This window comes from Equus quagga, chromosome 13 (assembly GCF_021613505.1).
Source record: "Equus quagga isolate Etosha38 chromosome 13, UCLA_HA_Equagga_1.0, whole genome shotgun sequence".
NCBI lineage: Eukaryota > Metazoa > Chordata > Mammalia > Perissodactyla > Equidae > Equus > Equus quagga.
Window position 1 is genome coordinate 65,039,708 of NC_060279.1, and position 26,971 is coordinate 65,066,678.

General features: G+C 46.9%; 1 protein-coding gene across 3 annotated transcripts in view; it reads left to right on the top strand.

Moving 5' to 3' along the window:
• ZFHX3 (zinc finger homeobox 3) overlaps window positions 1-26,971 on the top strand; it is a 229,590-nt gene that overhangs the window by 61,488 nt on the left and 141,131 nt on the right. For all 3 annotated transcript variants that reach the window (XR_006891564.1, XM_046682380.1, XM_046682379.1), the window contains exons 2-3: window positions 10,999-13,760; window positions 18,667-19,163. Coding sequence is in view for 2 of the 3 variants with exons in the window: in XM_046682380.1 (XP_046538336.1) it covers window positions 11,045-13,760; window positions 18,667-19,163 (3,213 nt within the window). In the remaining variant the exon portion in view is untranslated. The remainder of the gene's footprint in view (window positions 1-10,998; window positions 13,761-18,666; window positions 19,164-26,971) is intronic.

Consider the following 26,971-nt stretch of genomic DNA (forward strand, 5'->3'; position numbering starts at 1 on the left):
CTGGGACCTGGAAACTGTGTGTATCTGCACTAAGCTCCACAGTTGGTTCTGCTGCACAACAGAGCTTGAGAACTCTTGGTGCAGTGTGGCTCTCTGTAAACAACGGGGGAGGAGGAGCTCACCTGGCTTTAGAAGACTGGTATTGGGGAAGGTAAGCAGTGGGCAGAGTCCATTTGTTTAAAGGAGTTGAGATTCGAGGGAAGGACAGAGAGCATTGTCTAACTGGCGGTGTAAGTGGGTCAGACTCTGATCCAGGAGCTCATGGGGTAATGGAATATGGTAGAGAGTCAAGTGGGAGGGATCACCAGTAAAATCCTATAAAGCCCTCGTATTAATCATCACGGAAAGGACAACACAGCCCTGCCATAGAAATAACAGGCAATTCACAAAAGAAATATAAATTACCAATAAGTATCTGCAGATGGGTTCTGTCTTCCTAGCAAAAAATGTAAGTTAAAATGAGATGCCATTCTTGCCTGCCAAATTGACATTTTTTTTTTTAAACAAAATAGTACTGACTAGTGATGAAGGTGCAAGAAAATGGATGCTCATGTGCCAATGTGAGTGTGATTTAGAAGAACTTTCCTAGAGGGCAGTTTGGCATGTGCCAGAGAGCCTTAAATGTGCCTAGCTTTTGAGCCAGCAATTCCACTTCCAGAAATATGTCCTAAGGAGGGAGAGACAGAACGTCCGTTAAGAGCCTGGGTTTCAGAGTAGTACAGGAGGCTTGCCTGGTTTCAGAGGCTGCCTTAGCTAGTATGTGACTTGGGTAAGGTACTTAACCCTCTAAGCCTGACTTTCCTCATCTGTAAAATGGGCTGTTGCCCAGGTCAAATGAAGTAGTGTATGTTTAAAAAGTGCTTGGAACCATGCCTGGCCCTACTAAATGGTTAGTCATGAAACTGCTACTTATTTTTATTAGTTATTTTGTTATTATATGTGCACAAAGATTTACGAGTTTATTGCAGTATTAACAGCAGAATATTAGGAATTGCCTAAATGTCCAGTAATAGAATTTAGTGAAATTATGCTGTGTCCCTAGGATGCAGTATCTATTCAGCCATTAATTCTAGCTTATGAAGAATATTTAATGTCATGGGAAAACGTTCATGCTAAATTAAGTTAAAAGGGCAGTCCGCGTAAGGAGCAGTGCCATCTGAGGTTGGTAAAGAAGACCTGTAACGATCGACATGCAGAGGAAAAAAGCCTGAAACGCTCTGCCTACCATTGGTTCTCTGGCTGGTGGAATTACAGGTGATTTTTATTTTAGCTGTTGAGTCTTTCTGCATATATTCAATTTTTTTTTTTATAATGAACTCATACTACTTTAATCAGGAGAAATTATTTAAAATAAATTTAACATCGTGAGATGCCGGATTGAAACTGTGATGGGCCAAATGGCACGCTTTTACATCAGCTCCTGGCTTTTGCTCTGCAGCCCAATTGCAAGAATGGAGAGATCAGCAATGAATGGAGAGATCAACAACGGGATCTTTTGAGAGGGATTTTGAGGAAGTTGGAGGAGATGAAAGGTTTTGAGTGCTGCAAAGAAAGCATTGAAGTAGTCGGTTACAGTTCATGGGGGAAGGCACCCAGTTTACCGGGGAAAGCACCAAGGGGTGAGTGCAGATAGGGTGGGTGAGCTGTGCACCTGCCAGGTGGTGGTGGTGGGGGCACTTGATGAGTGGGGTAGTTAAAGCTGCTTTTGGTGAAAGGAGTGCTGCTTTACTTCTGAGAGGGGATCAGTGCTTTAGGGTGATCAAATCCAGGTCAAGAGAGAACCATTCAGGCCAGTGATGGGCAAAGGATGCTGGTCTTCTGTCTTCAGGATATGGTGGAAAGACCTCAGGGTGGATGTTTAAGTACCTATGTGTTGGGATATAAATACTTGAGTAGCTGGTTAAATTGCCCCAGATGGTTTTTAGAACAAGGCAGAGTATAAGTAATAGCTGGATAGTTTTACTTTTTATTAGCATATCCATAGCTTTGGTCGTTGTTGAACTGTCGGTATATCTACATAGAGAATAAAAAATTCTGTTCCCCTAAATGCCAGCTCATCTCTTCCAACACCCACAGACTGGGTTCCTAGACCTGGCTCTGCTTCTGATCTCATGACTCCCTCCTCTTCCCCTCCATGACTGCACTGCAACCAGAGCATCACTTTGGTTGTGGATTCCCTGCAGGATGGACTGAGCCAGCGCTTTTCACTTCCAGGCTGATTTATGTTGACTCTGGAAAGAGCACAGATGCACTTATTAGCAAACATGAAGCCCAGGGCTGGCCGACTCTCTGCGCCTTCCGTGTAGTGGACCTCCTGCCACACGAGGGACCTGTTCGAGCATGTGTATATTCTCTGACCTTGCCATAGCTACAGAATAATTCTTAAGGCTACTGGGAAATTGCTACCACGAGGATGGAATCTCACCTATTTATGCTTTAACACTTATTGACTTACAGCAGCAATATACAAATACAGTTATTGTATAAAGCGCAGAGTAGAATTGGATATGGTTCTTGACTAGATTCCAAGCTCAACAGATCAGAGTATTATTTCTTTGCCCCATGTGAATGAGGTTTCTACTTAGCTCAGAATCTGGGCTGCCTTTGTTTTTTTGTTTTAGGAGGTGGGGATAGTTTATTCATTGTCATGTATTTTTCTTTAATATGTTTTAGTCTAGGTTGAGCAATGTTCAGCCTCGGTAGGTTGCTGGCATTCTTCTTTTCTATGGTGGCTTCCCTTGACCTTATATTTAGAACTGCCTTTCACCAAGTTAGGGAGATCTGTCCTGAGTCAAGATCATGGATGTTTTGGTTAAATGTCTTTCAGTGTGTTACTTGAAATTCTGCCCAAGTCAGAATGGCCATGTGTCTTGTCTGACTAGAGGGCTTTTTCTAGAAGCTCTTGGCTGGAGGGGAGGAAGACCAGTTTTCTGTTCTTGTCTGTTTCTACCTCCCAGCCCGGCCTCACTGCCTCCCTCCTCACAAAGCTGCCAGCGGTCAGTTTCATGTGAAGATAAGGATATAGGGATGAGGGATAGTTGGCTGTTCATATGTATTTGTGCAGGTTCAATATGTAGAATACTTACACTGGACAACTTTTTTTTCCTCTTTGTTTTGACGTAATTTCAGATGTACAGGAGAGTTGTAATAATAGAACAAAGAATTTTCATGTATACTTCATCTGGATATCCCCATGTTAACATTAACTCATAGTCTGTCTGTCTGTCTGTATACACACACACACACACACTCTCACAGTTTTCCCAAACCAGTTGAAAATTAAGACATCATGTCCCTTCGTCTCTAGATATATCACTGTTTTTCTTAAAAAACAAAGACATTCTCTTATATAACCACACTGCAGTTATAATTAGGAAATTAACATTCGTATACTACTGTTATTCAATCTACGGACCTTCTTCAGATTTTGCCAGTCGTCCCAATTGTGCCCTTTGTAGGAAGAGAAAATCCCAGATTGTGTTACGTTCATTTGTCACGTCTCTTCAGTCTCCTTTCATCTGAAACACTTCTTTAGTCTGTCTGTTTCATGATGCTGACATTTTGAAGAGCATAGGACATTTTGTAGACTGTCCTCAATTTGGATTTGTTTGGTGTTTCCTCAGGATTAGATTCAGGTTTTGCCTTTTTGGCAGGAATGTCAAGGGAGGGGATGTTGTGTTCTTAGTGCATCCTCTCAGGGGCACATGATGTCTATTTGTCTCGTTCTTGGTGATGTTAACTTTGATAATGTGCTGAAGGTGGTGCCTTCTAGGTTTCTCCACTGTAAAGTTATTGTTTTTTCTTCTGCAGTTAATAAGTATCTTGTAGGGAGATGCTTTGAGACTGTGTAAATATCCTGTTACTACTACAAACTTTCATCCACTGGTTTTAGTATGTGTTGATTCCTTCCTGAATGGTTTATTATTATGATGGTTACCAAATGGTGATCTTCTAACTCCACAGTTCCTTCTGCATTTGTTAGTTGGATTTCTCCTCTAAGGAAGAACTTTCCCTAATCCCACATTTTTTTTTTAATTTATAAAAGTACAGAATTATAGATTCTTATTTCATACGTTGGGTAGTAATCCTTTACTCTGATGTAATTCTCTTGTTCAAATTGTCCCACGTTTAGGGAGTGGGAGCCCCTGCAACCTGCTCCTGTATCCTTTTGGCACAGTCTTTTCATTCTTAGAGTCATTCCTTGTGTTCTGGCTCAAAAAAAATGCTCAAGGCTCATCTTTCACTCTCCCTGCCCCAGTCCAAGAATTGGCCATTTCTCAATGGAACCCTGGTTCTGTTTCGTGGAGAATGGTTACCCCAGGCATTTCTTCTCTTAAGAGGAAAAGAAACAACGTGTTAAAGGATCATCTTTTTTCCTCTCAAAGTGTTATAATTTCTCCCAGTACCTTAATTTTCCCCATAGTTTTATTGAGCACCTATTACATCTTGGATGCGGAGAATACAGAGCCTGCTCTCAGGGTGCTCACAGCCTAGTGGCAGAGATAGAGCAGTCAACAGATAATTCCACTAGTATGATAACCCCAACTTGCAGCAGATCACTGAACACTGTGTGATCACAGAGGAGGAGGTTAAAGCAGACTGAGTAACTCGATTGATAACCAAGGACTGAAAAGAGTCTTCACCTTTCAGAGGACCTGGGAGGCTGCCTGATGGAACCTCCTGGCTAGAGCAAAATCCCCTTCTCCATTCGTGAAATCAGGGAGAGCAGTATTTCAGAGTCTACATTCCATTTGGGAACTTTGATCATCTTGAGAAGGGTTTGCATTTATATTGAACTGAGCTGCAATTCTGTATAAATTCCCCCTCATGACTCCTACTTAAATCCTAAAGCTAGGTAGAAGACATGTAACTAGTCCTCACTGTTGTCAGGCAAGCCTTCCCAGAGTTGAGGACAGTTGGCTTGCTCTGCAGTGGGAGTTTTCTTTTCTGCACTCTTGCAGACAAGAGTCTGCATTCGGACCAGGCTCCAGTTTGTTTGTCACCCCCTCTTATGAGATTGTCCCAAGTGGGAAATCAGAACATTCTCCGTGCAGACAGAGAAAAGGATTGGGCTGTTAACCTGCTGAGTTTCAACAGGTAGTGTGTATAGGTGGCCAGAGGACACATTTACATCCTTGGCCACCATGTCAGCTCTGGGCTTCCACTGATTTTGTGGCGAAGTAACACCCACAGGTATTTTTGGCATGAACTCCTGTTAATCCAAGTCTCTTCCATCTTCAGTTGGTTTTACGAATTGCCTAAGCTTAAATACAAGGCATCCTATTTATCCTTTGAAAATGCCATCTTGTTTGTTTGAGCTTGTCGTTCCAACTTGTGGAGATATTCCTTTTACTCTTGATCCCAGCATTTAGCATGTTAGTTAGTCCTCTTAGCTTTGTGTGCTCTGCAAATTGGTGTGTGTGCTTGGTCTCATCCCTCAAGTTTTTGATTTAAATGAAGGGAACAGGGACAAGACTGAACTCTGAGGCATGTCACTGGACACAATAACCTTTAAATGGCGACGTCAAGTAATGGCATCCACCAGCTATAAAATCGTCTGGACTTTATTATCTGAAACACATTTTGCTGTCCTGGATACGAAGAAATGATAAACTTTGGGATCCTTTATTAAAATAAAAAACTCTCTACTGTGTTTTTCAGATCATTGAACCTAAGTGAGGCTATTTTTCCGTTTATTTTATGTGAATTTTCTTACTGAATTTACAGCTAATTGCTAATTCATATGGACCACTTTTTTTCTTTTTTCCTAGATGCTATTCAGCAACTGTTGAATCTGTTCTAAAAGTATGAGGAAACTGCTATCTCTCTCTCTCTCTCTCTATATATATATATATAAAATCTACAACATATCCTTTTAAACTTAATATCATTCCTTTATCCAAAACAATGTACACACACATCACTCTTTCCCCTTCTCTTGCTTTATATTATTTCTGACTGCTTTTCACCACTTAGCGTTAGATTTGTTTGCAGTCTCTTCCCCAACAAGAATGTAAGCTAAGCCCTGTTTATTATTGATTCCCTGGCATCTGACACATAGTAGGGGCGCAGTAAATAATGAATGAGTGAATGAATGAATACATTTCTTGATCTATAGTTTCTGGAGTCTACCTTTTTTCTTTAAAAAAAGTTCAAGTTAATGGGCCTGCCACACTGTTCTTTGCAACAGCTTCCCCCACTCCCTTTATCCTCTCTCTTCTGTGTGAAGACTTTAAACCATTTTGATCTCTCCTCCCCCCACCACTCCCAAGCCAAAAAGTGCGTGTGTGTGAATTGGCGATGTTCTTTAACATAGCTGTCCTGGTATCCCATGATCTTAGGACAGTCCCCAGGTACATAAAGATTGAATGTGAATGTAGGCATGGATGTAGGGACGTTCTGGAGTTCTCTTTGAGAAATCGACACTAAAGAAAAATGTAGGAGAGTGGTGAAGAGCACAGACTCCACAGCCAGACTATGGTTTTGTCTCTAGGCTGCACAACCTTGGGCAACCTCAGTTTTCCCATCTTTAAAGTGGGGATAAAAACAGCATCCATCTCATAGAGTGGTTATGAGAGGACCAAGATGGTGCTCTACCCACAGGCCTTGACATGATGTCTAACTCGAGAAGGAATGGCTTCCCTTATGATGGTTTTAATTTTAAAAAGCTTTGGGAAATACATGTACAAAGGAGGCAATGGAGTTGCCCATAACCTCGTCCCCTAGCAATTATCATTGTACAGAGTTTGATACGAATCTCCTGTATTTCCATATGCAGACCTTCCCTTAGCATCCTGTGTGATCATTTTCCCACGCCTGTAAATAGTTTCTTTAAAAAAATGATAGTTTATAACATCCTATGGAACTCTATGTACTGTAATTTAGAGAGTCCTTTGTTTTGCCAGATTATTTCCTTTGTTTTTTTTCTGTTGAAAATGTTGTGATGAATAATCTTCTATTGCTATGCATATCTTGAGTTATTTCCTAGAATGGGAGAATTGCTGATTCAAAGGGCTTGTGCATTTTTGAGGCTTTTGATCCTTCCTGCCAAATTGCCTTCAGGAAGATGGTGCCATTGCATCGCCTCCAGCAGAGCAGGGAGCTCCTGGAAACCGCGTTGCTTGCCTGCCGCGTGCTTCTCTCTGGTGATGCGCGTGGGTTATTCACGGAGGCAACAGTTCCTCGCTGTCTCGATTCTCTCTTTGTTTTTCTTTTCTTCCTCTTTGTTTCCTTTCTTGGTTTTCTGCCAAACAGCCTCTTGTGAAAGGACCGCCTAATTAACCCTGTGCTAATTAACAATTTAAAATTACACAGTGCGACTGTTCATGTTTAATTCTCCGGGAGCTGGAGCAACAGAGGGAGCCCCCTCCTCTTTGTAATAACTCCCTCCCCTCTCCCCCAGATTCCATGTAACTGTTGCATCGAACCCAGTCTTGTCTCCTTCAAGGAATGTGATAAAACTGTCACATCGCATCTTCTCAGTTGAAAGAGGGAAATGGACGACTTTGTTAAAGGGGGGCCCCAGGGTAACATCGCGCAGTTTTATTATTTTAAACAATCTTTGAAAAATAAAAACTGCTATTTGCAAAGATGCAGGGTGCTTTACAGGTGGGTTCCAAGGAAACTAAACTTGTGAGAGGAGCGAGAGTAGGGGCTCTTGATGAAGATGTTGGAACTTTTCTATACAAGATTATGCATCAAATGGCAGATTTAAGCACTAAGGAGAGTGTGCACAAAGTCACTCCTGTATCTTCTCTTTAACTCTCTTAGTGTAGAGATTTGCTCTATTGATATCTAACTGAATTCTTAAAACCACATAAAAACCCATGTTGAGTACAATATTGGGTGGTCGTGAATGTATCTGTGTTTAACGGGAATTTTGGGGTATAAACGGCTAAGGGAGGCAGGCTGCAGAGACAATTGAGGGTTGTGATATGCGAGCTGGCCCTGGTGTGAGTGAAGGGCGAGGAAGGGGCGCCTTCCCTCAGAGCCAGGGTTGGGGTTTCTGAACAGGGCTGCTGGCGGGGCTGGCTGTGAGAGCGTGGGACCCGCTGGGTTCCCAGGCTGTCCTCTGTAACTGAAGATCATTGATTTTACGGGAAACCGTGTTTACAGACAGAGTGCTGATCGACCTGCCGAGTTGACTTCTGCTTCCTTAAGTAAGAACTACCTTTTTCTTATTGACTGGCTGATAAACAGCGCGAGAGGGATGGCCTGCCTGGTAGGAGGGTGGTGGACGGCCTGAGGACCTTAAACTGAAGGATTGGGTGGTTTAAGAGATTTCTTCATCTCTGTGCTGCCATCTCCTCTTGTCTATCCCTGTGGCTCCCAGGGCCCAGTCGGGGAGCCCAGGACTGACCCTGCCTGGTTACCTAGCAATAGAGACACCAAGCATGGATGAGTTGGCAATCTGGTGAAGATGTCATGAAGCAGAGTGTGTCGCGTGCTTTAATTGTGTACGTCCCCTGGGGATCAGGTTAAAATGCAGATTCTGATTTGGGGTCAGACTGAGAGCCTGCATTTCTCATAGGCTCCACTTGTCCATGAACCACACTTTACTTAGCAAGGTTGTAAACAGTCCTGCTTGTCATGGCCAGCGCGCATGGAAAAGAAGCTCAGAGCAGACACCTTAGATCCTGAAGTAGGATCCTTCTTTGCCATGGGTGTCTTAACAGGCAGTCATTCCCTACGAATGAGTGGTCTCCCACTTGTCCCCTCTTGTGAGGCTGGCATCACCACTATGAGGTCGTCTGACTTTTGGAGGTGGCCACAGTGTCATCCTTTCTTGACACCTTTTGCCTGGGAGTAGAAAACAAAGTTAGGTGAGTTTTTAAAAGTCCCAGCCCCTTGGCTGGATGATTTGTAGAGGAAGAGGAGGAAGAAGAGAGCAGAGCAAGAAAAGCCCACCAATTAATTGGTAAACGCTTGCAGGTTTCTCTTGCCCAGCCCAGGCTGGAGAGGAGATTGGCTTTGCTGTCGATACACAAGTCCCTGGTGAAGCATCAAAGCTGTTCTCCTTTATCAATCGTGGCCTCCCCTTCCCGCATGTTCCTGTAACTTACCAAGCATTTATGACATTGATTTTACAATCGGGCTGTTAACCCTCCCGCCCCTTCAGGCCTGCCAACCTTTTTGGCCCCAGCTGTCAATCAGATGCCGTCCAGCCAATCAGGCGTGTCCTTAAGAAGAGCCACCCTGGATTCTCACCTGTATCCTAGCTAAGCCTTTCGAGGAAGCCCGATCGCATCTGCTGTTTGGTTTAGTGTAGTCGTCTTTGTTTAAAATCAATATGTCTTTTCTAAGGCACACGGAACCTTGTTGTAATGGAGTTTGAAGTTATAAACAGAGAGTTGGGGTGTGTGTGTTTTAAACAAAACATGACACATTCTTCCAAAAAGTTATTTCTCCTGAGACTTCTGGTAAACCTGCCTTCCCTGTCTTTTCCCGAGGGGGAGCTGTTGGCTCACTGTGCAGTCAAGCATCAAGAAATGAAAAAAGAATGGGAAGATGGGGCTTGGGAGGGGAGGAGGGTGGGCAGAACCCGCCAAAACCTTCCTCCACTGTGTATGAATGAGGTGGTGGGTGGAGAAGCAGCCAAATGTTCTCTAGGAAGGATGCCCGGGAGTTGCAGGCGACTGATCAGGGCTGGGGGAGGTGCTGAGTTGCCTGTAGGAGCAGTGCTGGGACGGAAGAAGTGCCCCTGTGATGTTGTTGCCCCAGGAGCAGAGTGGCAGCCAGTGATCTGATGCCCCCCTCCCCAGGAGACGAAGTCTCAGAGGGCAAATTCAGCTCAGTGGTACTTTAGAGTCGGAAACGGAAAAGCCCTAGGGCTGAAGGACAGCTGCTTGGGTAACAACTAATAACTAATAATAACTAAGAGGCAGGTGTGGAATCAGGGCTGGCCAAGCCCAGCTGCTGTCTCGACTTGCTGCTCAGATCCTTGACAGCAAAAACCACCCAGTCCCAGTGGTGACGGGGCTTCGTCCAGACAGGGCTCCATCCACGCTGCTGGAGGGGGAGTCAGCTGATTGGGAGTCTGGGTGGTTCTTCCTAGAAACATCGAACTCATGTTTTGCACCTACATTATTTTAGTCTGAAGCCAGCTGAGCCACAAACAAGGGTGTTCTACCGGTTGAGGGGAGGAGATGGGAATTCGGAGATCTGTCTTCTCTGTTTCACAGTGTCGGGGTGGCAGGGGGCTCGTTTTTAGATTTAGCCCTTCAGTTTTACTGTTTGTAAAATGGGACGATGCTTCCCAGATCCGAGAGGATGAATTCAGCCATCGGCCCTGATGGGGCTTTGCAGAGTGTGTCTAGGCCTGCACATGTGTCCTCTGAGCTATGCAGCCCTCAGACTCTTCTTTGAACTTCTCAAACTAGAAACGTGGTCGGTAAAAGCAACAGCAGCAACTTTGCCTTTAAATCAATCAGTGTGACCCCACTCAGGTTTGCCATCCTTTTTCTCGGGGCGTAAAAATCTTCTTCCTCTCGTTCGGCCCTGCCCGTTGACCCCCTGGCCCACACTCAGCGTGGGCAGCGGGGGGAGACTTTTCCTTGGCCGTCTGTATGTGGCGGGGCTGCCATTCTGGAACCTCGGCGGGCCGGCGAGACAACACGGTTCTCCTCCGCTGTGGCTCGGCGCCCGCGCCTGACTAACGCTGTGCTTGCAAAGAACGGAAATTGGAACTGGCCTCCAGGGGTGGAGCGGCCGACAATCTGAAGACAAAGAGGGATGCGCCTGATGCCCCCTTCCCCGCGTCCCCTGCTCGAGCCACGGACCTCGGCCGTGACCCCCAGGGGTGCCGCCGACCCTCTGCGAGTTGGACGGCGTGGGGCGATCGCTGGGGTGCCTGCTGCCCCTCTGGTCTCTGTTGTGGGTGTGGACAGAAGCCTGTTAGAGTGCTCCGTGCGGGACCTTAGCCTCGGCCCTCCTAACCTCTTTCCTTTCTCTCTCTCTTCCCCCTCTCTCCCTCCTCTCCCCCTTGCCTCCGCTCTTCAGGTCCGATCCGTACTGGGTGCAATGAAAGCTCCACGCAGGCCTTACCATGGAAGGCTGTGACTCGCCCGTCGTCTCGGGGAAGGACAATGGGTGCGGTATCCCTCAGCACCAGCAATGGACTGAACTCAACAGCACCCACCTCCCCGACAAACCCAGTAGCATGGAGCAGTCCACAAGCGAGACCCACGGGCCCCTGGACAGCCTGAGGGCCCCCTTCAATGAGCGCCTGGCGGAGAGCAGCGCCTCGGCCGGCCCGCCCGCCGCCGAGCCGGCCGGCAAGGAGGTCAGCTGCAACGAGTGCTCGGCCTCCTTCGCCAGCCTGCAGACCTACATGGAGCACCACTGCCCCAGCGCGCGCCCCCCGCGGCCCCTGCGCGAGGAGAGCGCGAGCGACACCAGTGAGGAGGGGGACGAGGAGAGTGACGTGGAGAACCTGGCTGGGGAGATAGTCTACCAGCCGGACGGCTCGGCGTACATTGTCGAGAGCCTGAGCCAGCTGACCCAGGGCGGGGGCGTCTGTGGCGGTGGCAGCGGGCCTCTCCCTTCGCTCTTCCTGAACTCTCTCCCCGGGGCGGGGGGCAAACAAGGGGACCCTTCTTGTGCTGCACCAGTCTACCCACAGATCATCAACACTTTCCACATAGCCTCATCCTTCGGGAAATGGTTTGAGGGCCCAGACCAGGCTTTCCCGAATACCTCAGCCCTGACGGGGCTCAGCCCCGTCCTGCACAGCTTCCGCGTTTTTGACGTGCGACACAAAAGCAACAAGGATTACCTGAACAGCGACGGCTCTGCCAAAAGCTCCTGCGTATCCAAAGATGTTCCCAACAATGTGGACCTGTCCAAATTTGATGGCTTTGTGCTCTACGGCAAGAGGAAGCCCATCCTGATGTGTTTCTTGTGCAAGCTCTCCTTCGGGTACGTCCGTTCGTTTGTGACCCACGCGGTGCACGACCATCGAATGACCCTGAGTGAAGACGAGCGGAAAATTCTTAGCAATAAGAACATCTCCGCTATCATCCAAGGGATTGGCAAAGACAAGGAACCCCTTGTAAGTTTTCTGGAACCAAAAAACAAAAACTTTCAACACCCTTTAGTTTCCACAGCTAACCTCATAGGCCCCGGACACAGTTTTTATGGTAAATTTAGTGGCATTCGAATGGAAGGGGAGGAGGCTCTCCCAGCCGGCTCTGCCGCCGGCCCCGAGCAGCCCCAGGCTGGTATCTTGACTCCCAGCACCCTCTTGAACCTTGGCGGGCTCACCAGCTCGGTCCTGAAGACCCCCATTACCTCAGTCCCCTTGGGGCCTCTGGCCTCTAGTCCTACCAAATCCTCAGAGGGCAAGGACTCTGGGGCAGCAGAAGGAGAGAAGCAAGAAGTGGGTGATCCGGATTGCTTCTCTGAGAAAGCAGAGCCAGCCGAGGAGGAGGCGGAGGAGGAAGAGGAGGAAGAAGAGGCAGAGGAGGAAGAGGAAGAGGAAGAAGAGGAAGAAGAGGAGGAGGAAGACGAGGGTTGCAAAGGACTCTTTCCAAGCGAGTTGGACGACGAACTGGAGGACAGGCCCCACGAGGAGTCTGGGGCCGCAGCAGGTAGCAGCAGCAAAAAGGACCTTGCTCTCTCAAACCAAAGCATTTCTAACTCCCCCTTAATGCCTAATGTGCTCCAGACCCTGTCGAGGGGCGCAGCTTCTACTAGTTCTAATTCCGCTTCTTCCTTTGTTGTCTTTGATGGTGCGAACAGGAGGAATCGTTTAAGCTTTAACAGTGAGGGCGTCAGGGCCAATGTGGCAGAGGGCGGCAGGAGGCTGGACTTTGCTGACGAAAGTGCCAATAAAGACAATGCCACAGCACCAGAACCAAATGAAAGCACAGAGGGCGACGATGGGGGCTTCGTTCCCCATCACCAGCACGCTGGCTCCCTCTGCGAGCTTGGGGTTGGGGAGTGCCCCTCGGGGAGTGGTGTGGAGTGCCCCAAATGCGACACGGTCCTGGGCTCCTCCCGCTCGCTGGGCGGCCACATGACCATGATGCATTCTCGTAACTCGTGTAAGACACTCAAGTGCCCCAAGTGCAACTGGCACTATAAGTACCAGCAGACGCTGGAGGCACACATGAAGGAGAAGCACCCCGAGCCGGGGGGCTCCTGTGTCTACTGCAAAAGCGGGCAGCCCCACCCTCGGTTGGCACGAGGCGAGAGCTACACGTGTGGTTACAAGCCTTTCCGCTGTGAGGTGTGTAACTACTCCACAACTACCAAAGGCAATCTCAGTATTCATATGCAGTCCGACAAGCATCTCAACAACATGCAGAACCTGCAGAACGGAGGGGGCGAGCAGGTCTTCAGCCACACGGCTGGGGCGGCGGCTGCGGCAGCTGCAGCGGCGGCCGCGGCGGCCAATATCGGTAGCTCCTGTGGGGCCCCCTCGCCCACCAAACCAAAAACCAAACCCACCTGGCGGTGCGAGGTGTGCGATTACGAGACCAACGTGGCTAGGAACCTCCGCATCCACATGACCAGCGAGAAGCACATGCATAACATGATGTTGCTGCAGCAGAACATGACCCAGATCCAACACAACCGCCACCTGGGCCTTGGCAGCCTGCCCTCACCCGCCGAGGCCGAGCTTTACCAATACTACCTGGCCCAGAACATGAACCTGCCCAACCTGAAGATGGACAACGCTGCCTCAGACGCCCAGTTCATGATGAGTGGATTCCAGCTGGATCCCGCCGGGCCCATGGCCGCCATGACGCCTGCTCTAGGTGAGGCTGACTCCGTGTTTGTTTGTTCTCATGGTAGGAGTTTAACTGGGGAAAACTGAAGATAGACTGAGGTCCTATTAATTTGGTTGATTCTGTCGAGTCCTGTGGATTCGGTTGATTTTTCTTTCTTTTACTTGAGTGTCTAACAATCAAATATTTTTCTCAAGAATCCATTGAACTCTGTATGTGTGTGTGGGAAGATTGTATGCATTCAGCACACACGTGATTACGCTCCGCCTCCACTGGCTGGGATTAAAATTTAGTGTTTCCTTTAGTTTTTGGCTTCTGGTCAACTTTCTTTTCTGTTCCCGTTCTCTCTTTCTCTGCCCCTTTCTCAGTTTGAAAAATCGCCACAATTATCTGAAACTTTTGGATTCCATTAAATATTTATTGAAACTTACAGGAAACTGTAGCCGGAGCTTTAAATCATCTCCATAAGAGGAACTTGTACCCATAGTGTACCTTATTCAAATAACCCAAGGCTGGTTCTGTGCTCAGTGGGGAGCCGCCCAGATACGTTTCTCAAAGTTCTCCAGTGTGTTCAGGAGGATCTTGATGAAAGAGATGTGTTCTTTTTTCTTATTTTGCATGAGTTGTCACTGATTAGTATAGCTGGGAATTAAATTCCCTACTGGGGCACACACAGTGGTGTGACAGGAGAAAAATGAATAAATTCTAAAATTGTACATCAAAGAAAGCTAAGTTCTAATATCAGCTAGATCCTCGTTAATGGAGCCTTTGTTGCCATGAGAAGGGACCCCTGTTAGAGAAGGTGAGTTGGCTATGTCCAGACACAGAGTCTTACCAATTGGCTTAATATCTCTAGAATGGGACCAAGAAGAATAGGATTTAGATGCCGAAAAGCACAAGTAAAGTGTAAAGAGACTCGTGACCACTCTTGGGGGAGAGCTTCTATGGGAAGAAAATCTGCAAATCAGTTTCCTAATGACCAGTGTGATGGTTGGGCCACAACTGTCCCCACCACCTGTGCAGGCGCAGGCACTGCCTGGTCTCCATTCCCTGACCCTGCTAACCTCTTGGGACCAGCAGTGATGGCCCAAATTAAACAGCATCCCCTTACTGACGTGGAATAAGTTGTTCTCACCAACAAAGTGTGAGTAGTGCCTTTATTCTGGGATGGTTTAGGTTAATGCCACGGGGCCAAACCTTACCAGTTGTCACATCTTTATTTATGTGGTGTTTTATTGCTAATTGTTGCTGATAAGTCATATTTCATAGCATCTAATTTGTTTTTCCTTCTGTGCATTTAAATTTGAATCCCGTTGCTTTAATCTTGTTTTCTATTTTGGAACATTGACCCGTTGATCCTTTATTACCAAACGGTTTGAAGATGTTTTACAGACTGGTTAATCATGGATGCGTAGGGATTAGTCATCTTATTTGTCCCCAGAGTGAACCATAGGGATGCACACCAGGGATGGCATCAGTACTCTAAGACTTTCTTTTTCTCTTTTTTAAAGCCTAGGGGAATTGGGGTTTTCATGTCTGGAGATTTAAAATCTTGGGGAGGCAGATCTTGGAGTAAATCAAATATAATGTAGGTGGAATGAAGACACAGAAAATGGATGGGTTCATACTGGATCAAAGTGAGATCTTTTTAATTACCTTGAAAACCAGTAATTCTGACTAAGGCTTGAATTGAGAGGTAGAGGAATATTTTGATTTTACCCTAAGTGTCTGTGAGTCTGCGGGGCATCGTGCATTATTGGCTTATGGCAGATACAGAAGAAATAGAAGAATGAATCCCTGTGTTCTGGACACACCTAGAAGATCCGTACTTTATTTCTTAAAGAGAATAGCGCTCCTCCATCTAAGGACCTTATCCAGGTCAGCCAGGAAGGGCCTTTGAATTTCCAGTGTCACCGTTGTCAGCTGAGGTGAGTCTCTGGAAACCTCCTGGGCCTGCCTTGGGCCACAAGAATTTGAGATGGAGCAAGAGCCACAAATACTTCATGCTGGAAGCCTGAGTGGGTGTGGGTTCCATACGACATGTCCAAAGGACTTGGAATGTAAGTCGTACGACCTCAGTAGAAGCCAGTGTATGCAAACGAGAAGAGCCGTAACTTTCAGTTTTGTCTGCAACTCTACTGGATTTTCTTTCGACAATTTATGAGAAGCCCGTAGGTGGTATTAGATATTACTGGGCTCTGCAGGGGGAATAAAGTTTTTGTGAAATAAACTCTTGCTTACAAAGTTACTCTTCTTACTTCCCTCGTTGGAACCTTCTCTTCAGTGATATCACACAGATGCTGATTCTGGCAGTGCTTTCCTTCTGACGGCCTCTAAGGGGAGGGTCTGCACCCTTGGTCTGGTCTGGTTGGATGTGCTGCCATTTGTAGACTGGATATTAGACTTGAGGCCACCTAACTATCCTTCCAAACATCCCTTCAGACTCTAAAAGTTCAGCACAGCACTGAGAAATGGGTAGCTTGTGGGGACATCTGCATGTTTCCCAAGTAGCCAGCCAGCCACAGGACACTTGCATGAGATTTAAATAGCTCCTTTGATTCTGCTTCTGATTCTAGAAAGTGTCTTTTAATCCATGTGCCTCTGGGATGATGTGTGGGCTCGTGTGCCAGGCTGTAAATTTCCAGGGTGAAAGTTAGGTGCGTGTAGGGAGGTGTGGGCCACTCCTTTCCGTGACCATCTGTCCAGTGTGACTGAAGAGTAAACACCTGCGAAGTTCTCACTTAGGGAGGCTCTCCTCCACTTCTTGGGGGCTGAGTTGGTTCCTTCTAGCTCCACGGATCTGTAGGATTCTAAGCCCTGGGTTTGTTCCTCCGGGGTCTGGTTCTCGGAAGGAGTTTCGGCTTGCCTGTTGCCCTCATTTCACCGCTTCTCTGCTTCTCTCTTTGATTTGCATTTCATTTTAAGAGCTCGGAATGGGAATAGGAACTTATTTGCTCTGCGTGTTCTGAAGACTTCTTTTCACTCAGGCATCCAGCAAGTGACAGCTGAGTTTCTCTTTAGAGTGATATTGATGTGCTGAGGTTAAATTTAAAAAGTGGTGAAGATTTGATGCTTCAGGTGGTCGGCATCAGAAACAAATATATGTTTGCTCCTGTCTTACCCTCTGGGAAGTTTCTGCTTTTCCTGAACACTGTGTATGTTGCAGGATGCTGCCTGGCCTTCATCCCTGTTAAAGGATGGAGCTTTCAGATGTTTTTTTCCCCCTCTTTTTCTCTCTTGTCCTAGAAAGGATGTCTTAGCTATGGCTCCTCTCACTAGGGGAGATGGCAAGAGAGAAGACAAGCAGCAGGCTTCCCAAGGCTTCTGGAATGCACGTGCCAAAGATTTCTGTGGCTTGCTAGACTGCCCACAGGCTTCAAACGCAGCCGGTCGGCTCAATAGAGCCTGTACTGATCTTCTCACTTGAGGTCTTGTGTAGCGTAAATAAGAAAACCATTTTTTTTTTTTAAATAACATCTTTTCTTTGATTAGCCACTAACTTGGATTCTAATCAGTCATTAAAAAAAAATAACCTCAACCCAACCACACGTAAAAGGTCAAATTTAAATATCAGTTGGGACGGGGCAGGGGCAGACATAATAGCTCAAGTGTACATGTATTTAGGGGAGAGGCAAAAATAGAAGCCGGTGCTCAGCGTTCTGCTTGACTGTGCGCTCTAGGTAATGGAGGGAAGGCAGCTCTTTCCGAGCCTTTCTCGTGATATAAATAAGAGCTCGCGGTATTAATTTACCGCTGGTGAGTGAGAGCCCGTCCCTGGTTTATGCAGGGCAGTGATGGACTGACAAAGGACAGGGGTGGAGAGGGAGGAGCAGAGTTCTCTCGGACCCTTTTCCTTGGGACCATGAGCTGATCTTTGCGTTTCACTGCCCATCTTGATCCCCTTCCTGAACTGTAACATTTCGGCTCCTTTACACCCTTGTCTGGCATGGCAGACAGTAGGGCATCTGTGCAGGGGGTTTTGTCCTCTCTAGCCTCTCAGCGAGGATAAGACTGGACCCCTGTCCTAATGAGGCTGCACTCTGATGGGGACACTGGCCAGCACGTGGCTCTGTGTGCAGCTGAGTTATGACAAAGGAGAAAGTGACGTGTTCTTTGGGAGACCTACATTTCAAAGTGTGGAGACTCAGAAAAGGGAAAAGATTGTACTCTTGGGGAGATGTGGGAGGGACTGGCGCCTTTGATGTGTAGGTAGGACATTGGCCAGTGGAGTGTGATGAGGAATAGAAAGGTCATTCCCGAAATCTCTGATTTAGAGCTGCGCTGTCCAGTACAGTAGCTACTAGCCACATGTGGCTATCTAAGGTTAAATGAATTAAAATTAAATAAAAGTTCAGTTCCTCATTGTACCTTAGCTATATTTCAAGTGCTCAATAGCCACATGTGTCTAGTGACTACCACATCTGACAGTGCAGATATAGAACGTTTCCATTGCCACGGAAAGTTCTGTTGGGCAGTGCTGCTTTAGATAAATTCTGGACCCAATTCTGATTTGCCGTAAAGCCCTGATATCTTAGGTTGCACTTTAACTCATTTCCAACTTTTGGGGTCTGGAGTTTCAGATTCTATTATGTCCAGCGAATGATGCTTATTTATATCTTTTCTTGGCTCTGAGCAACGGGTTGAATTGAAATATTCAAGAGATTATGGTTCCTGCCTTTTTCTAAGTGTTCTTTTCCAAAAGAAAACAAGCATGAAGCCTTCCACAAATTTCAGAATGTTTGTAGGAAAATGCGAACACATGAAGTTGATTATTTTTAAAGTTGTTTTTACAGGTAGTAGCACCTTGCAACACTTGAATTGTGATCTTTTTCTCCTTGAACTTGGGTTGAGGGTGGGGCGGGGCTGGGTGGTGCCTCAGTTACGGCCTCAGCTATGAGCCTGGCCTCTGATTCTCTTCCCCTGTCCTTCCCCACAGTGGGCGGTGAGATCCCTCTAGACATGCGGCTCGGGGGCGGACAGCTGGTGTCAGAGGAGCTGATGAACCTGGGTGAGAGCTTCATCCAGACCAACGACCCGTCACTGAAGCTCTTCCAGTGCGCCGTCTGCAACAAGTTCACCACGGACAACCTGGACATGCTGGGGCTGCACATGAACGTGGAGCGCAGCCTCCCGGAGGACGAGTGGAAGGCCGTGATGGGGGACTCGTACCAGTGCAAGCTCTGCCGCTACAACACCCAGCTCAAGGCCAACTTCCAGCTGCACTGCAAGACGGACAAGCACGTGCAGAAGTACCAGCTGGTGGCCCACATCAAGGAAGGCGGCAAAGCCAATGAGTGGCGGCTCAAGTGTGTGGCCATTGGCAACCCCGTCCACCTCAAGTGCAATGCCTGTGACTACTACACCAACAGCTTGGAGAAGCTGCGGCTGCACACGGCCAACTCCAGGCATGAGGCCAGCCTGAAGTTGTACAAGGTAAGACCCAGGCTGTCTCCAGAAGCAGGCATTGGATCACTGGGGGATGGGGAGGGCTAGGGGTGGATGGACCCTATTGTGGCTGGGTTGGTGGCTAGATGGTAAACCTGCTGTTGGAAGAGGAGTTGGCATCCAATTCCTCCTGAATCTGCATTGTGGTGGCAGGCTTGATCTGGTTCCTGAAGGTTCTCTTGGTGGGCGCCCCCTTTTGAGGGGCAGGTTTTGTTGAAAGCAGCCTGATGCTGTCCCATTGTACCCTCTCCCCCTTGACTCTCTTTACAAGTGACACTTTTCCTTGCTCACAGTTGCTGTTTCCCTAGTTCTGGCTTTTCTGTACCTTTCTGCTTCTGTGCCTCCCCTCTCCTGCATGCTTTCTGTTCTCCTTTCCCATCTCATTGTTCCCTTCTTTTTTTAATGTGTTCTCTCCTGGATGCCCATTGGGTGCTTCATTCATTTGTTCGTTGCATTGTTGATTCGTTCATTCCTTCTACAGATAGCCATTGAGCACCTGCCATATAGCAGGCACTGTTTCGCACACTACCTATATCCATGCACAGAATAGACAAAATCTCTGCCCTCAGAGAGCTTCCACTCTTCTGGGGACAGGTGGGTGATAAACACAATGAAGAAGTTATCTAGCAGGCTAGAAGGTGGTCAGCGCTGTGGGGAAAAATAAGGTCAGGTAAGGGAGATCCTTGGTTATCTGTCCCTTTGCTTCCCACGTTCTATGACCCCTGTTTCCTCTTCCTCATTCTATTTTCCTTCCCTTTTCTTGGCTTCTCCCGTCTTCCTCCTCTTCCTCCGTCCTCCGGCCCCTCCCTCCTTTCTAACCCCCCTGCCCCTGCCGCCTTTCTCTCAGTCTGTGGATGGGAACGAGGAGGAGGTGCCCGGATACTGTAAATAGTCCTTTCACTTGCACGGCAGAATTGCTCCAGACGTTTCTATTGATTTTCACTGGACTTAAAGCCTCACCTTTTTCTCTAATCATCCCGTAATGGCTTTAGTATGAACAATCAGGTACAAATGGCCATAAATCTGCCCAACCTCCTTCCACACACCTTCCACGCCCTCTCACACTCTCTCTCCATTTTCCTCCCTTTTGTTATCAGTCTCTCTTCCTTCCTTTCATGCTGTCTCCCATGTCTTTGGGCCAGTGAGCGCCGAGTTTCTGCTGACCCTGAGCTCACTGAATCCCCTTTTCACTCATGGTGATTTTAAATGGAGAAGCCACATAAGGGAGACTTCTGATCCTTTCCCCATATCGGTGTCTGCTGAGAATGATCATTGTCATTTGTTTTACAGTTGCTCATTCTCAGCATGGCGAGAGGCCTGTGTAACATGGATGAGAAACCATTTCAGGGAAAGGAGGAGAAAGCAGGCATGAGGTAGTGGGAATAGAATGTTCTGGAATTGACTGCTGACTCCAGCATGGATGGGCTGGAGTGATGCAGTGGGGAAGGTCTGGACCCCCCCGCCAACTCCCTTGTCATAAGAGAGCACAAACGTCACTGGATGGCTTAGTTTTGTGCCATCGTTGAAAGAAAAGGCTCCTTGCAGTCGGTTTAAATTGGAGGTCTTAACTGGCCACAGGGTGGTGCCGATGTGGTCAAGAAAACCTGATGGAAAAAAAACAGTGGAAAAAAGTTTCCAAAGGACCTGACTGAGCAAAATGAGTACAAAGGACTTGGTGTGGCCGTTGAAAATTGTATGCAACTTTGATGAAGGTCATTTAGAGGTGACATGAAGCTGGCCTCTTCCATCTGAGGGAAAAATTGCCCTTTAGAGTATAAAATGCCCACAGTGCTGATTAACTCTCCAAACTACGTCCTCCAATAAGAGTATACCAGGCCCTTGGCTTTGCTTCTGAAGGGCTGGGAACCTGGAGGATTCACTGAGAATCTCCCTTTTTGGGTCCCAAACCACGTCCACAGGTCACGCCTGGAGAATCAGGTGGAGTGATGTCCAGGGGAGATGGAAGGGAAGCAATTTGTGTTTCCATTTGTATTTTGCTGAACTAATTCAGGACATTCATCCTCTCTGGCCTACATTTTCTCATCTTTTTTTTTTAAAAAGATGGAAGAAACTCCTGCTCAAAAAAGGCGGTGTGGGTAGAAGGGCCTTGGGGATGCAGGGTAGGACATGGAGACCAGCGCCTGAAGGAGAGGTGCCCAAACAATGCGTTTGGCCGGCACATCCCTGGGGGGCGAGCAGCCCCCCACACAAAGGGCAGAATTCCCTGTGTCAGGAGCCGAAGGTCATTAGCCTGGTCTCATTAGTCCTTGGGTAATGAATGTCCCTTGGCTTGCTGTGGCTCTGCTGTGGGGGCGGGGAGCTCTCCCACCCATTCCTGGATGACACAGAGATGGGCTCATCATTCCGATGCTTGTCCTGCAGTGTGACTAAGACTTCTCATTCCGATGCTTGTCCTGCAGTGTGACTAAGACTTCTCTTGCCACTCAGTGGGCTCCATCTCAAGGGGTTTCATGATTTGGGGTGGGGATTGGAGGTGGTTGGAGAGTCCGTTTTTCTCTAGGCCCTGGTGTGGCCTGTAGTAAATGGAGATTGATTGCATGTTATTTTTCCTCTTGCTAATGTAATCCATTAGCCCAGCACATGCATAATCAGTTTAGAGCGCAGTTAACTGGGTGTAATCGAGTTCTTTACTGTCTGCTAGAGAAACAGCTCCAGATGCTGCTGCCCCGGGGAGGGCACCGGGCTTCTCACACACAGCCCTCCTTACTCACCCCTTCCCCATGCCCCACCCTGACCCCACCCCAGCTCCCTGGCAAATGATTCATTATTGGTCAGGGAGACTCCCAAACTTGCTTTCTGCTGCACCCACTCAAGTGGCCGTGATGTATTTGACTTCCTGATGAGCCTCCCACCCTCCGTCTCCACTGTGGCTTTCCTTCCCTCCTGTTCCTTTTCCACGTTGGAGGAGACAGCAGCGGTCTCTGCAGATGCATGCAGAGGCGGAGCTTTCCAGTGTGTCATCTGCCCTCACACTGGTCCAGAGTCACTTCTTTTGGTGTCATAAATGCTGGGACACACGTTGCTGAATGAGGACTGAGCCATCTGAAAGCGGGACATAATTTCTAATCCGGACACAAAGAGGGTTTGGCTAATCTGCAAAAACAACCCCCAAAACCGAAAAAACAAAAAACCTGGTGATCTCCATTGCTTGGGAATGTCTAGTTTTGGTTATTGTGTGAGAGCGGTTTTTCACTCGAGGTTACTGTTCAGTGAATTCTTCCTCCCTGCCTCCTGGAAGTGGATGGAGAGGGAGGCCGGAGAGCCTTGGGCATCAGGTGGAGGCTGTCTCCTTTCCCTGGACTCCCATGTTACTTTTGTGAAGCACCCATGGGTACATTCCTGGAGTGTTTTTTGGTCTTAAATCGTGGTAGGCTCTGGTCCAGGCCCTAGTGGTCACATGCCCGTATCCTGACACCTGCCATTATGGGGCACTGTGATTGATGGACACAGCCGGAAGGCCAGCGGCCCCAGGCAGCTTAGAGGCTGGCCTCGTGGTTTCTGTCCATAGTGACCACCTGAGCAAGGAGGGAAGTGTGTTGTGGAAGAGGTACTTGTCTCTCGTCAGGGCTTGAATTCTGTACCTTTCTGCTTTCTTGTGTAAATGAATCACTCCTCTCTTTGAGGACCTGCACACCCAGGTCCCACTCTCGCACTGTTTCCACCTGCGGAGAGGTGGGGTGCTCTTGCTTGTCTTAAACAGAGGGCGGCAGGTACTGGCAGATGCCTGTCCCCTGCCCTCCTCCATGCCAGCGTAGATCCTGAGTCCGAAGGGTGTGGGCTCAGAGCTGGTGGGAGCTCTTCTGTGTTTATCTGGACTTCCTGCAGTGTGGCGTCCCTGGTGAGCTCTCTGAATGTGTAGTGTTTTCTGCTTGGGGGAAGCGGGTGCGGAAAGGGCGGGTGGCGATCAGTGCACACCTGCCAGCTATTAGGATCTCCTGTTCGCTTTGATGTTTTCCTTCACCTGAGAGTCATTGGAATGGAAATCCATCAACTTTAGCAGATAGATTAAGACCCCACCAGAATCTATTAGTCAAACGGTTCCCAGCTGAGGCTCCTTTGATTGGGCCAAGCGCAAAGGTTTCATATTAATCTTAAATTATACACAGAGAAGCTTGTCAGCCACGGAGTTGGGTCTGGGCCCCATGTGAGCTCTTTGGGCCAGCCAGGCAAACGGGGTGAGATGCCAACTCTGGTTGGCTTAAAGTAGGAGGAAGAGTCCAGCACCAGTTGGCTGAAAAACATACCTCCAAGTTCTCCACACAGTGGACTTCCACTCCTGCCATCCTGTTTGGATTATGCAGGGCGGAAGGATGTAAGAAAGCCATGAGACTCTGTGTTACTTTCGAATCCTTCTCAGTTCTTTCCCTGGTATGTAAGAAACTCGAGGCTCACTGTCCCAGCAGGGCCATAAATTCGTCATGGGGCGGTGGACAAATCAGAGGAGGTAGAACAAGTTGGACAGAGATGTGGTTTGCAGTCTGCACTCTCCATGCTCCCTTCTGGGTGCAGTGAGGGGGTGGGAGTCTTTGGAAGACAGCTGCCCGCTTCATGCCCAGAAGTGGTCACTGGTGGCCTTTGTCTTCCTTGGAAAGCAAAAAGCGTAAATCCTCTGGTGAGCATCCCCTCCCTCCTCGTCCTCTCCACCCTGGGGTGGCTACGTGTTGGAAGCACTGGTGCAAGTGTCATCTGGTTTACATTGTCATTCTGGAACCAGTTTCCTCAAACCTTGTTTTCTCATCAGGTCGACTTTTTTTTTTTTTTTTAAGTGCATACATACTTCTGCCTTCGTCTCCCCATACCTTGGTGACTTCAACCAAAAATGAAAGGAGAGGAGTGTTTTCCTGTGGTTGATTTAGGTATGAAAGACCAGATGTTTTGGTAAATTTTAGCACCTTTGGCTTTCATGCCCTCCGTCTCCTGGAGCAGCTGGGGGTCTGAGGGTCATTTCCCTCTCTTGATGGCTGGGTTCACGGCATGTGGAGCTTCTGGGACTCGGCTGGGAGACTGCACGTGGGCCCCAAGTCATCTGGAGAGCCCGAGTTGCTTCTGGCAGTCCTCCTGGCCACCAGTTAAACTCAAGTGGACTCTAGGAAGATGGAAAGATCAAATCTTTTTTGGAGGGAGTGCTTGGGCAAAGGCAAAGTTAATCTTTCACTGCTGTAGGAACTATGGCCAACGTATCACCAATATATGCAATGTGAAAGGTTGGCACCTCACCGCGGAGGTTCCTTGTCCTTCCCTCCCTCCAGAACCATCCTATCCACCTTCGTCTGAATCCCCCCGATTGGTATTATCGCAGTCAACATGTTCATTCAGCTGATTGTCTTTAAGCACTAGCTTTGCTCGGGTCCCGTCGGTTATAGTGTTGTGCTCACCCTCATGTCAAGAAGGTGGAGTCAGCATTATCTTTTGGCTCCACATAATGGGGCTTAAGACACCACATAATGGAACTGAAATCTTACTTGATGTGCCTGTTTTTTAGAAGTCCAGTACTAAATATGCCACCTGTTGAAAAACCAGTTTTACAACTGTTAACCATAGCACTTTCCTTTTTTTCCAGATCCTTTCAGTGTTTTCGCTTTCTCTCTTTTTTTCTTTTTCCCTGAATCCTTTTTGTAGATAGTAAAGAACTGATCAGACCCTTTTAGAATGTGATTGTGTTCTTAATTATTTCTTACAATACTAACATTCCATGTTTACCTCAAGTGTAAGCTAATAATAAAGTGTGGATTCCTTATTTTTTATGCTAAAAATAATTAGTATGAGTAATGTATGATCACTGTGGAAAATTTGAAGCATTCAAGGAAGCCTAGGAGAAAATAAATAGCCTAATCTTACCATGTGAGAGCATATTTTTATTTCCTTTTCTTTGTGTAAAACATAGGCATTTTACAAAATTGGAATGATGTTGCATATATACAGTATTACGACTGAGTCCCTTCTCGTATCTTTAAGTATTTTCCAATAATTTCTTAAATGAAAGTCCTTTTTCTGCTCTGACTCAACTCTCCAGAAACAAAATGCTGTTATGTTTAGATTACATCTTTTTGGGCTTTTTTCTATGCTTATACAGATAGAAATGTCTGTGTGTGTATACATACATAGTGCTCACTTAAAAAATTTTTATAGGGACCAGTCCATGGCCTAGTGGTTAGTTCTCATGTTCCGCTTCAGCAGCCCAGGATTTTGCAGGTTTGGATCCTGGGTGCGGACCTAGCACTGCTCATCAAGCCATGCTGAGGTGGCGTCCCACACAGCAGAGCCAGAAGGACCTACAACTAGAATATACGACTATGTACTGGGGGACTTTGGGAGAAGAAGAAAAAAAAAAAAAGACTGGCAACAGATGTTAGCTCAGGACCAATCTTTTAAAAAAAATAATCTTTATAGACACATGCTATGCTTTTGGCTTGCTTGCATTTTTCGTATAACTTTTTATCATGAAAATCTTTTCAGGTCAGTAAAGAGAGATTTAGTTCACTCTTTTTTATGGCTATAAAGTGTTTCATTTATTAACCAGTTCCTTATTGATACACATTTAGATTATTTGCAGTGTTTTGATGTTACGTGAGATGGGCAACAGATGCCTACATATCTCTCCAGTTGTGCTGTTCCAAGAAGTGGGATTGCTGGGCTCCAGGTTATAATGTCAGTAGATCCAGTATTTTCTAATGACCCTTCAGAAAGAAGGTGACTGTTTAATCGATTATCCTCCCTATTAGGTGATGCTCAAAACCTCATGCAGTGACCAACACCATTGTTATCTTTCTGTTTTCATCAGATTGCCAAAATTGTTCTAATATGGGACTCGTTAATTATTAGAGTGAACATTTTTTCCTGTATTTATTGGCCAGTTGTATATCTTTATCTACTTTTCTGTTTATAGCCTTTGCCCTTTATTTATTTATTTATGGTTGGTTCCTTTTTCTGATTGATTTGCAAGAGCTCTTGGTTGTTTGGGGCCAACAATCCTTCCTGGGCTCTGGATATTGGAAGAGTTTCTCCCAGTCTTTCATTTGTCTTTAACTTCGCTTATGCTGCATTTTAACATTCAGAACCTTTTCGTTTGTCTGATGTCCAGTCTGTACATCTTTTTTCTGTATGTTTCTAACTTTTCCCAGGGGTTTTCTCTTTGCAATATTATCAAATAATAAAAATAATAGCTAACACCTATACGGCACTTACTACAAGCCAAGTACTGTTATCCTGGCTTTATGTACATTAACTGATTTAATCTTCCTGTTAATTTGCCTATTTTCAAATGGGGAAATCAAGCCATGGAGAGGTTGCAAGTCACAAGCCAGTGAGTGTTGTTGGAGTCAGTGTTCAAACCTGGCGGGTTGGTGTTACTTGATCGATATTTTCTCCGGTACCTTTTTCCCACATTGATATCTTTAATCCACGTGGAATCTGTATTGTCTATGGTGCTTTGTAAGACTCTGCTTTTGTGTGTCGTGTGATTTAGGTCTGTATTTTCTTTCAAATAGGCTGGCTGATTATCCCACAATTTCTTAGACAGCCATCTTTTCCTAGCTGATGTGAAAAGCCATGTTTACTGTCCCCGCTCCTCTAAATCTTACGCGGCATCTCCAGAGTACTCGCAGATTGAGATCAGTCTGAACATATTTACAGAGTTTGTTTGTAAAAGGCACTGAGAAGGAGGAAGAGGGAACAGAGAGAGAGTTCTCTTTTCAAGGTGGGTAAAGTCCTGTGGATGAAATTTCTTCCTCTCACCTTTTCCTGTTTCTCTGCAGCGAATACCCCAGGGTGAAATT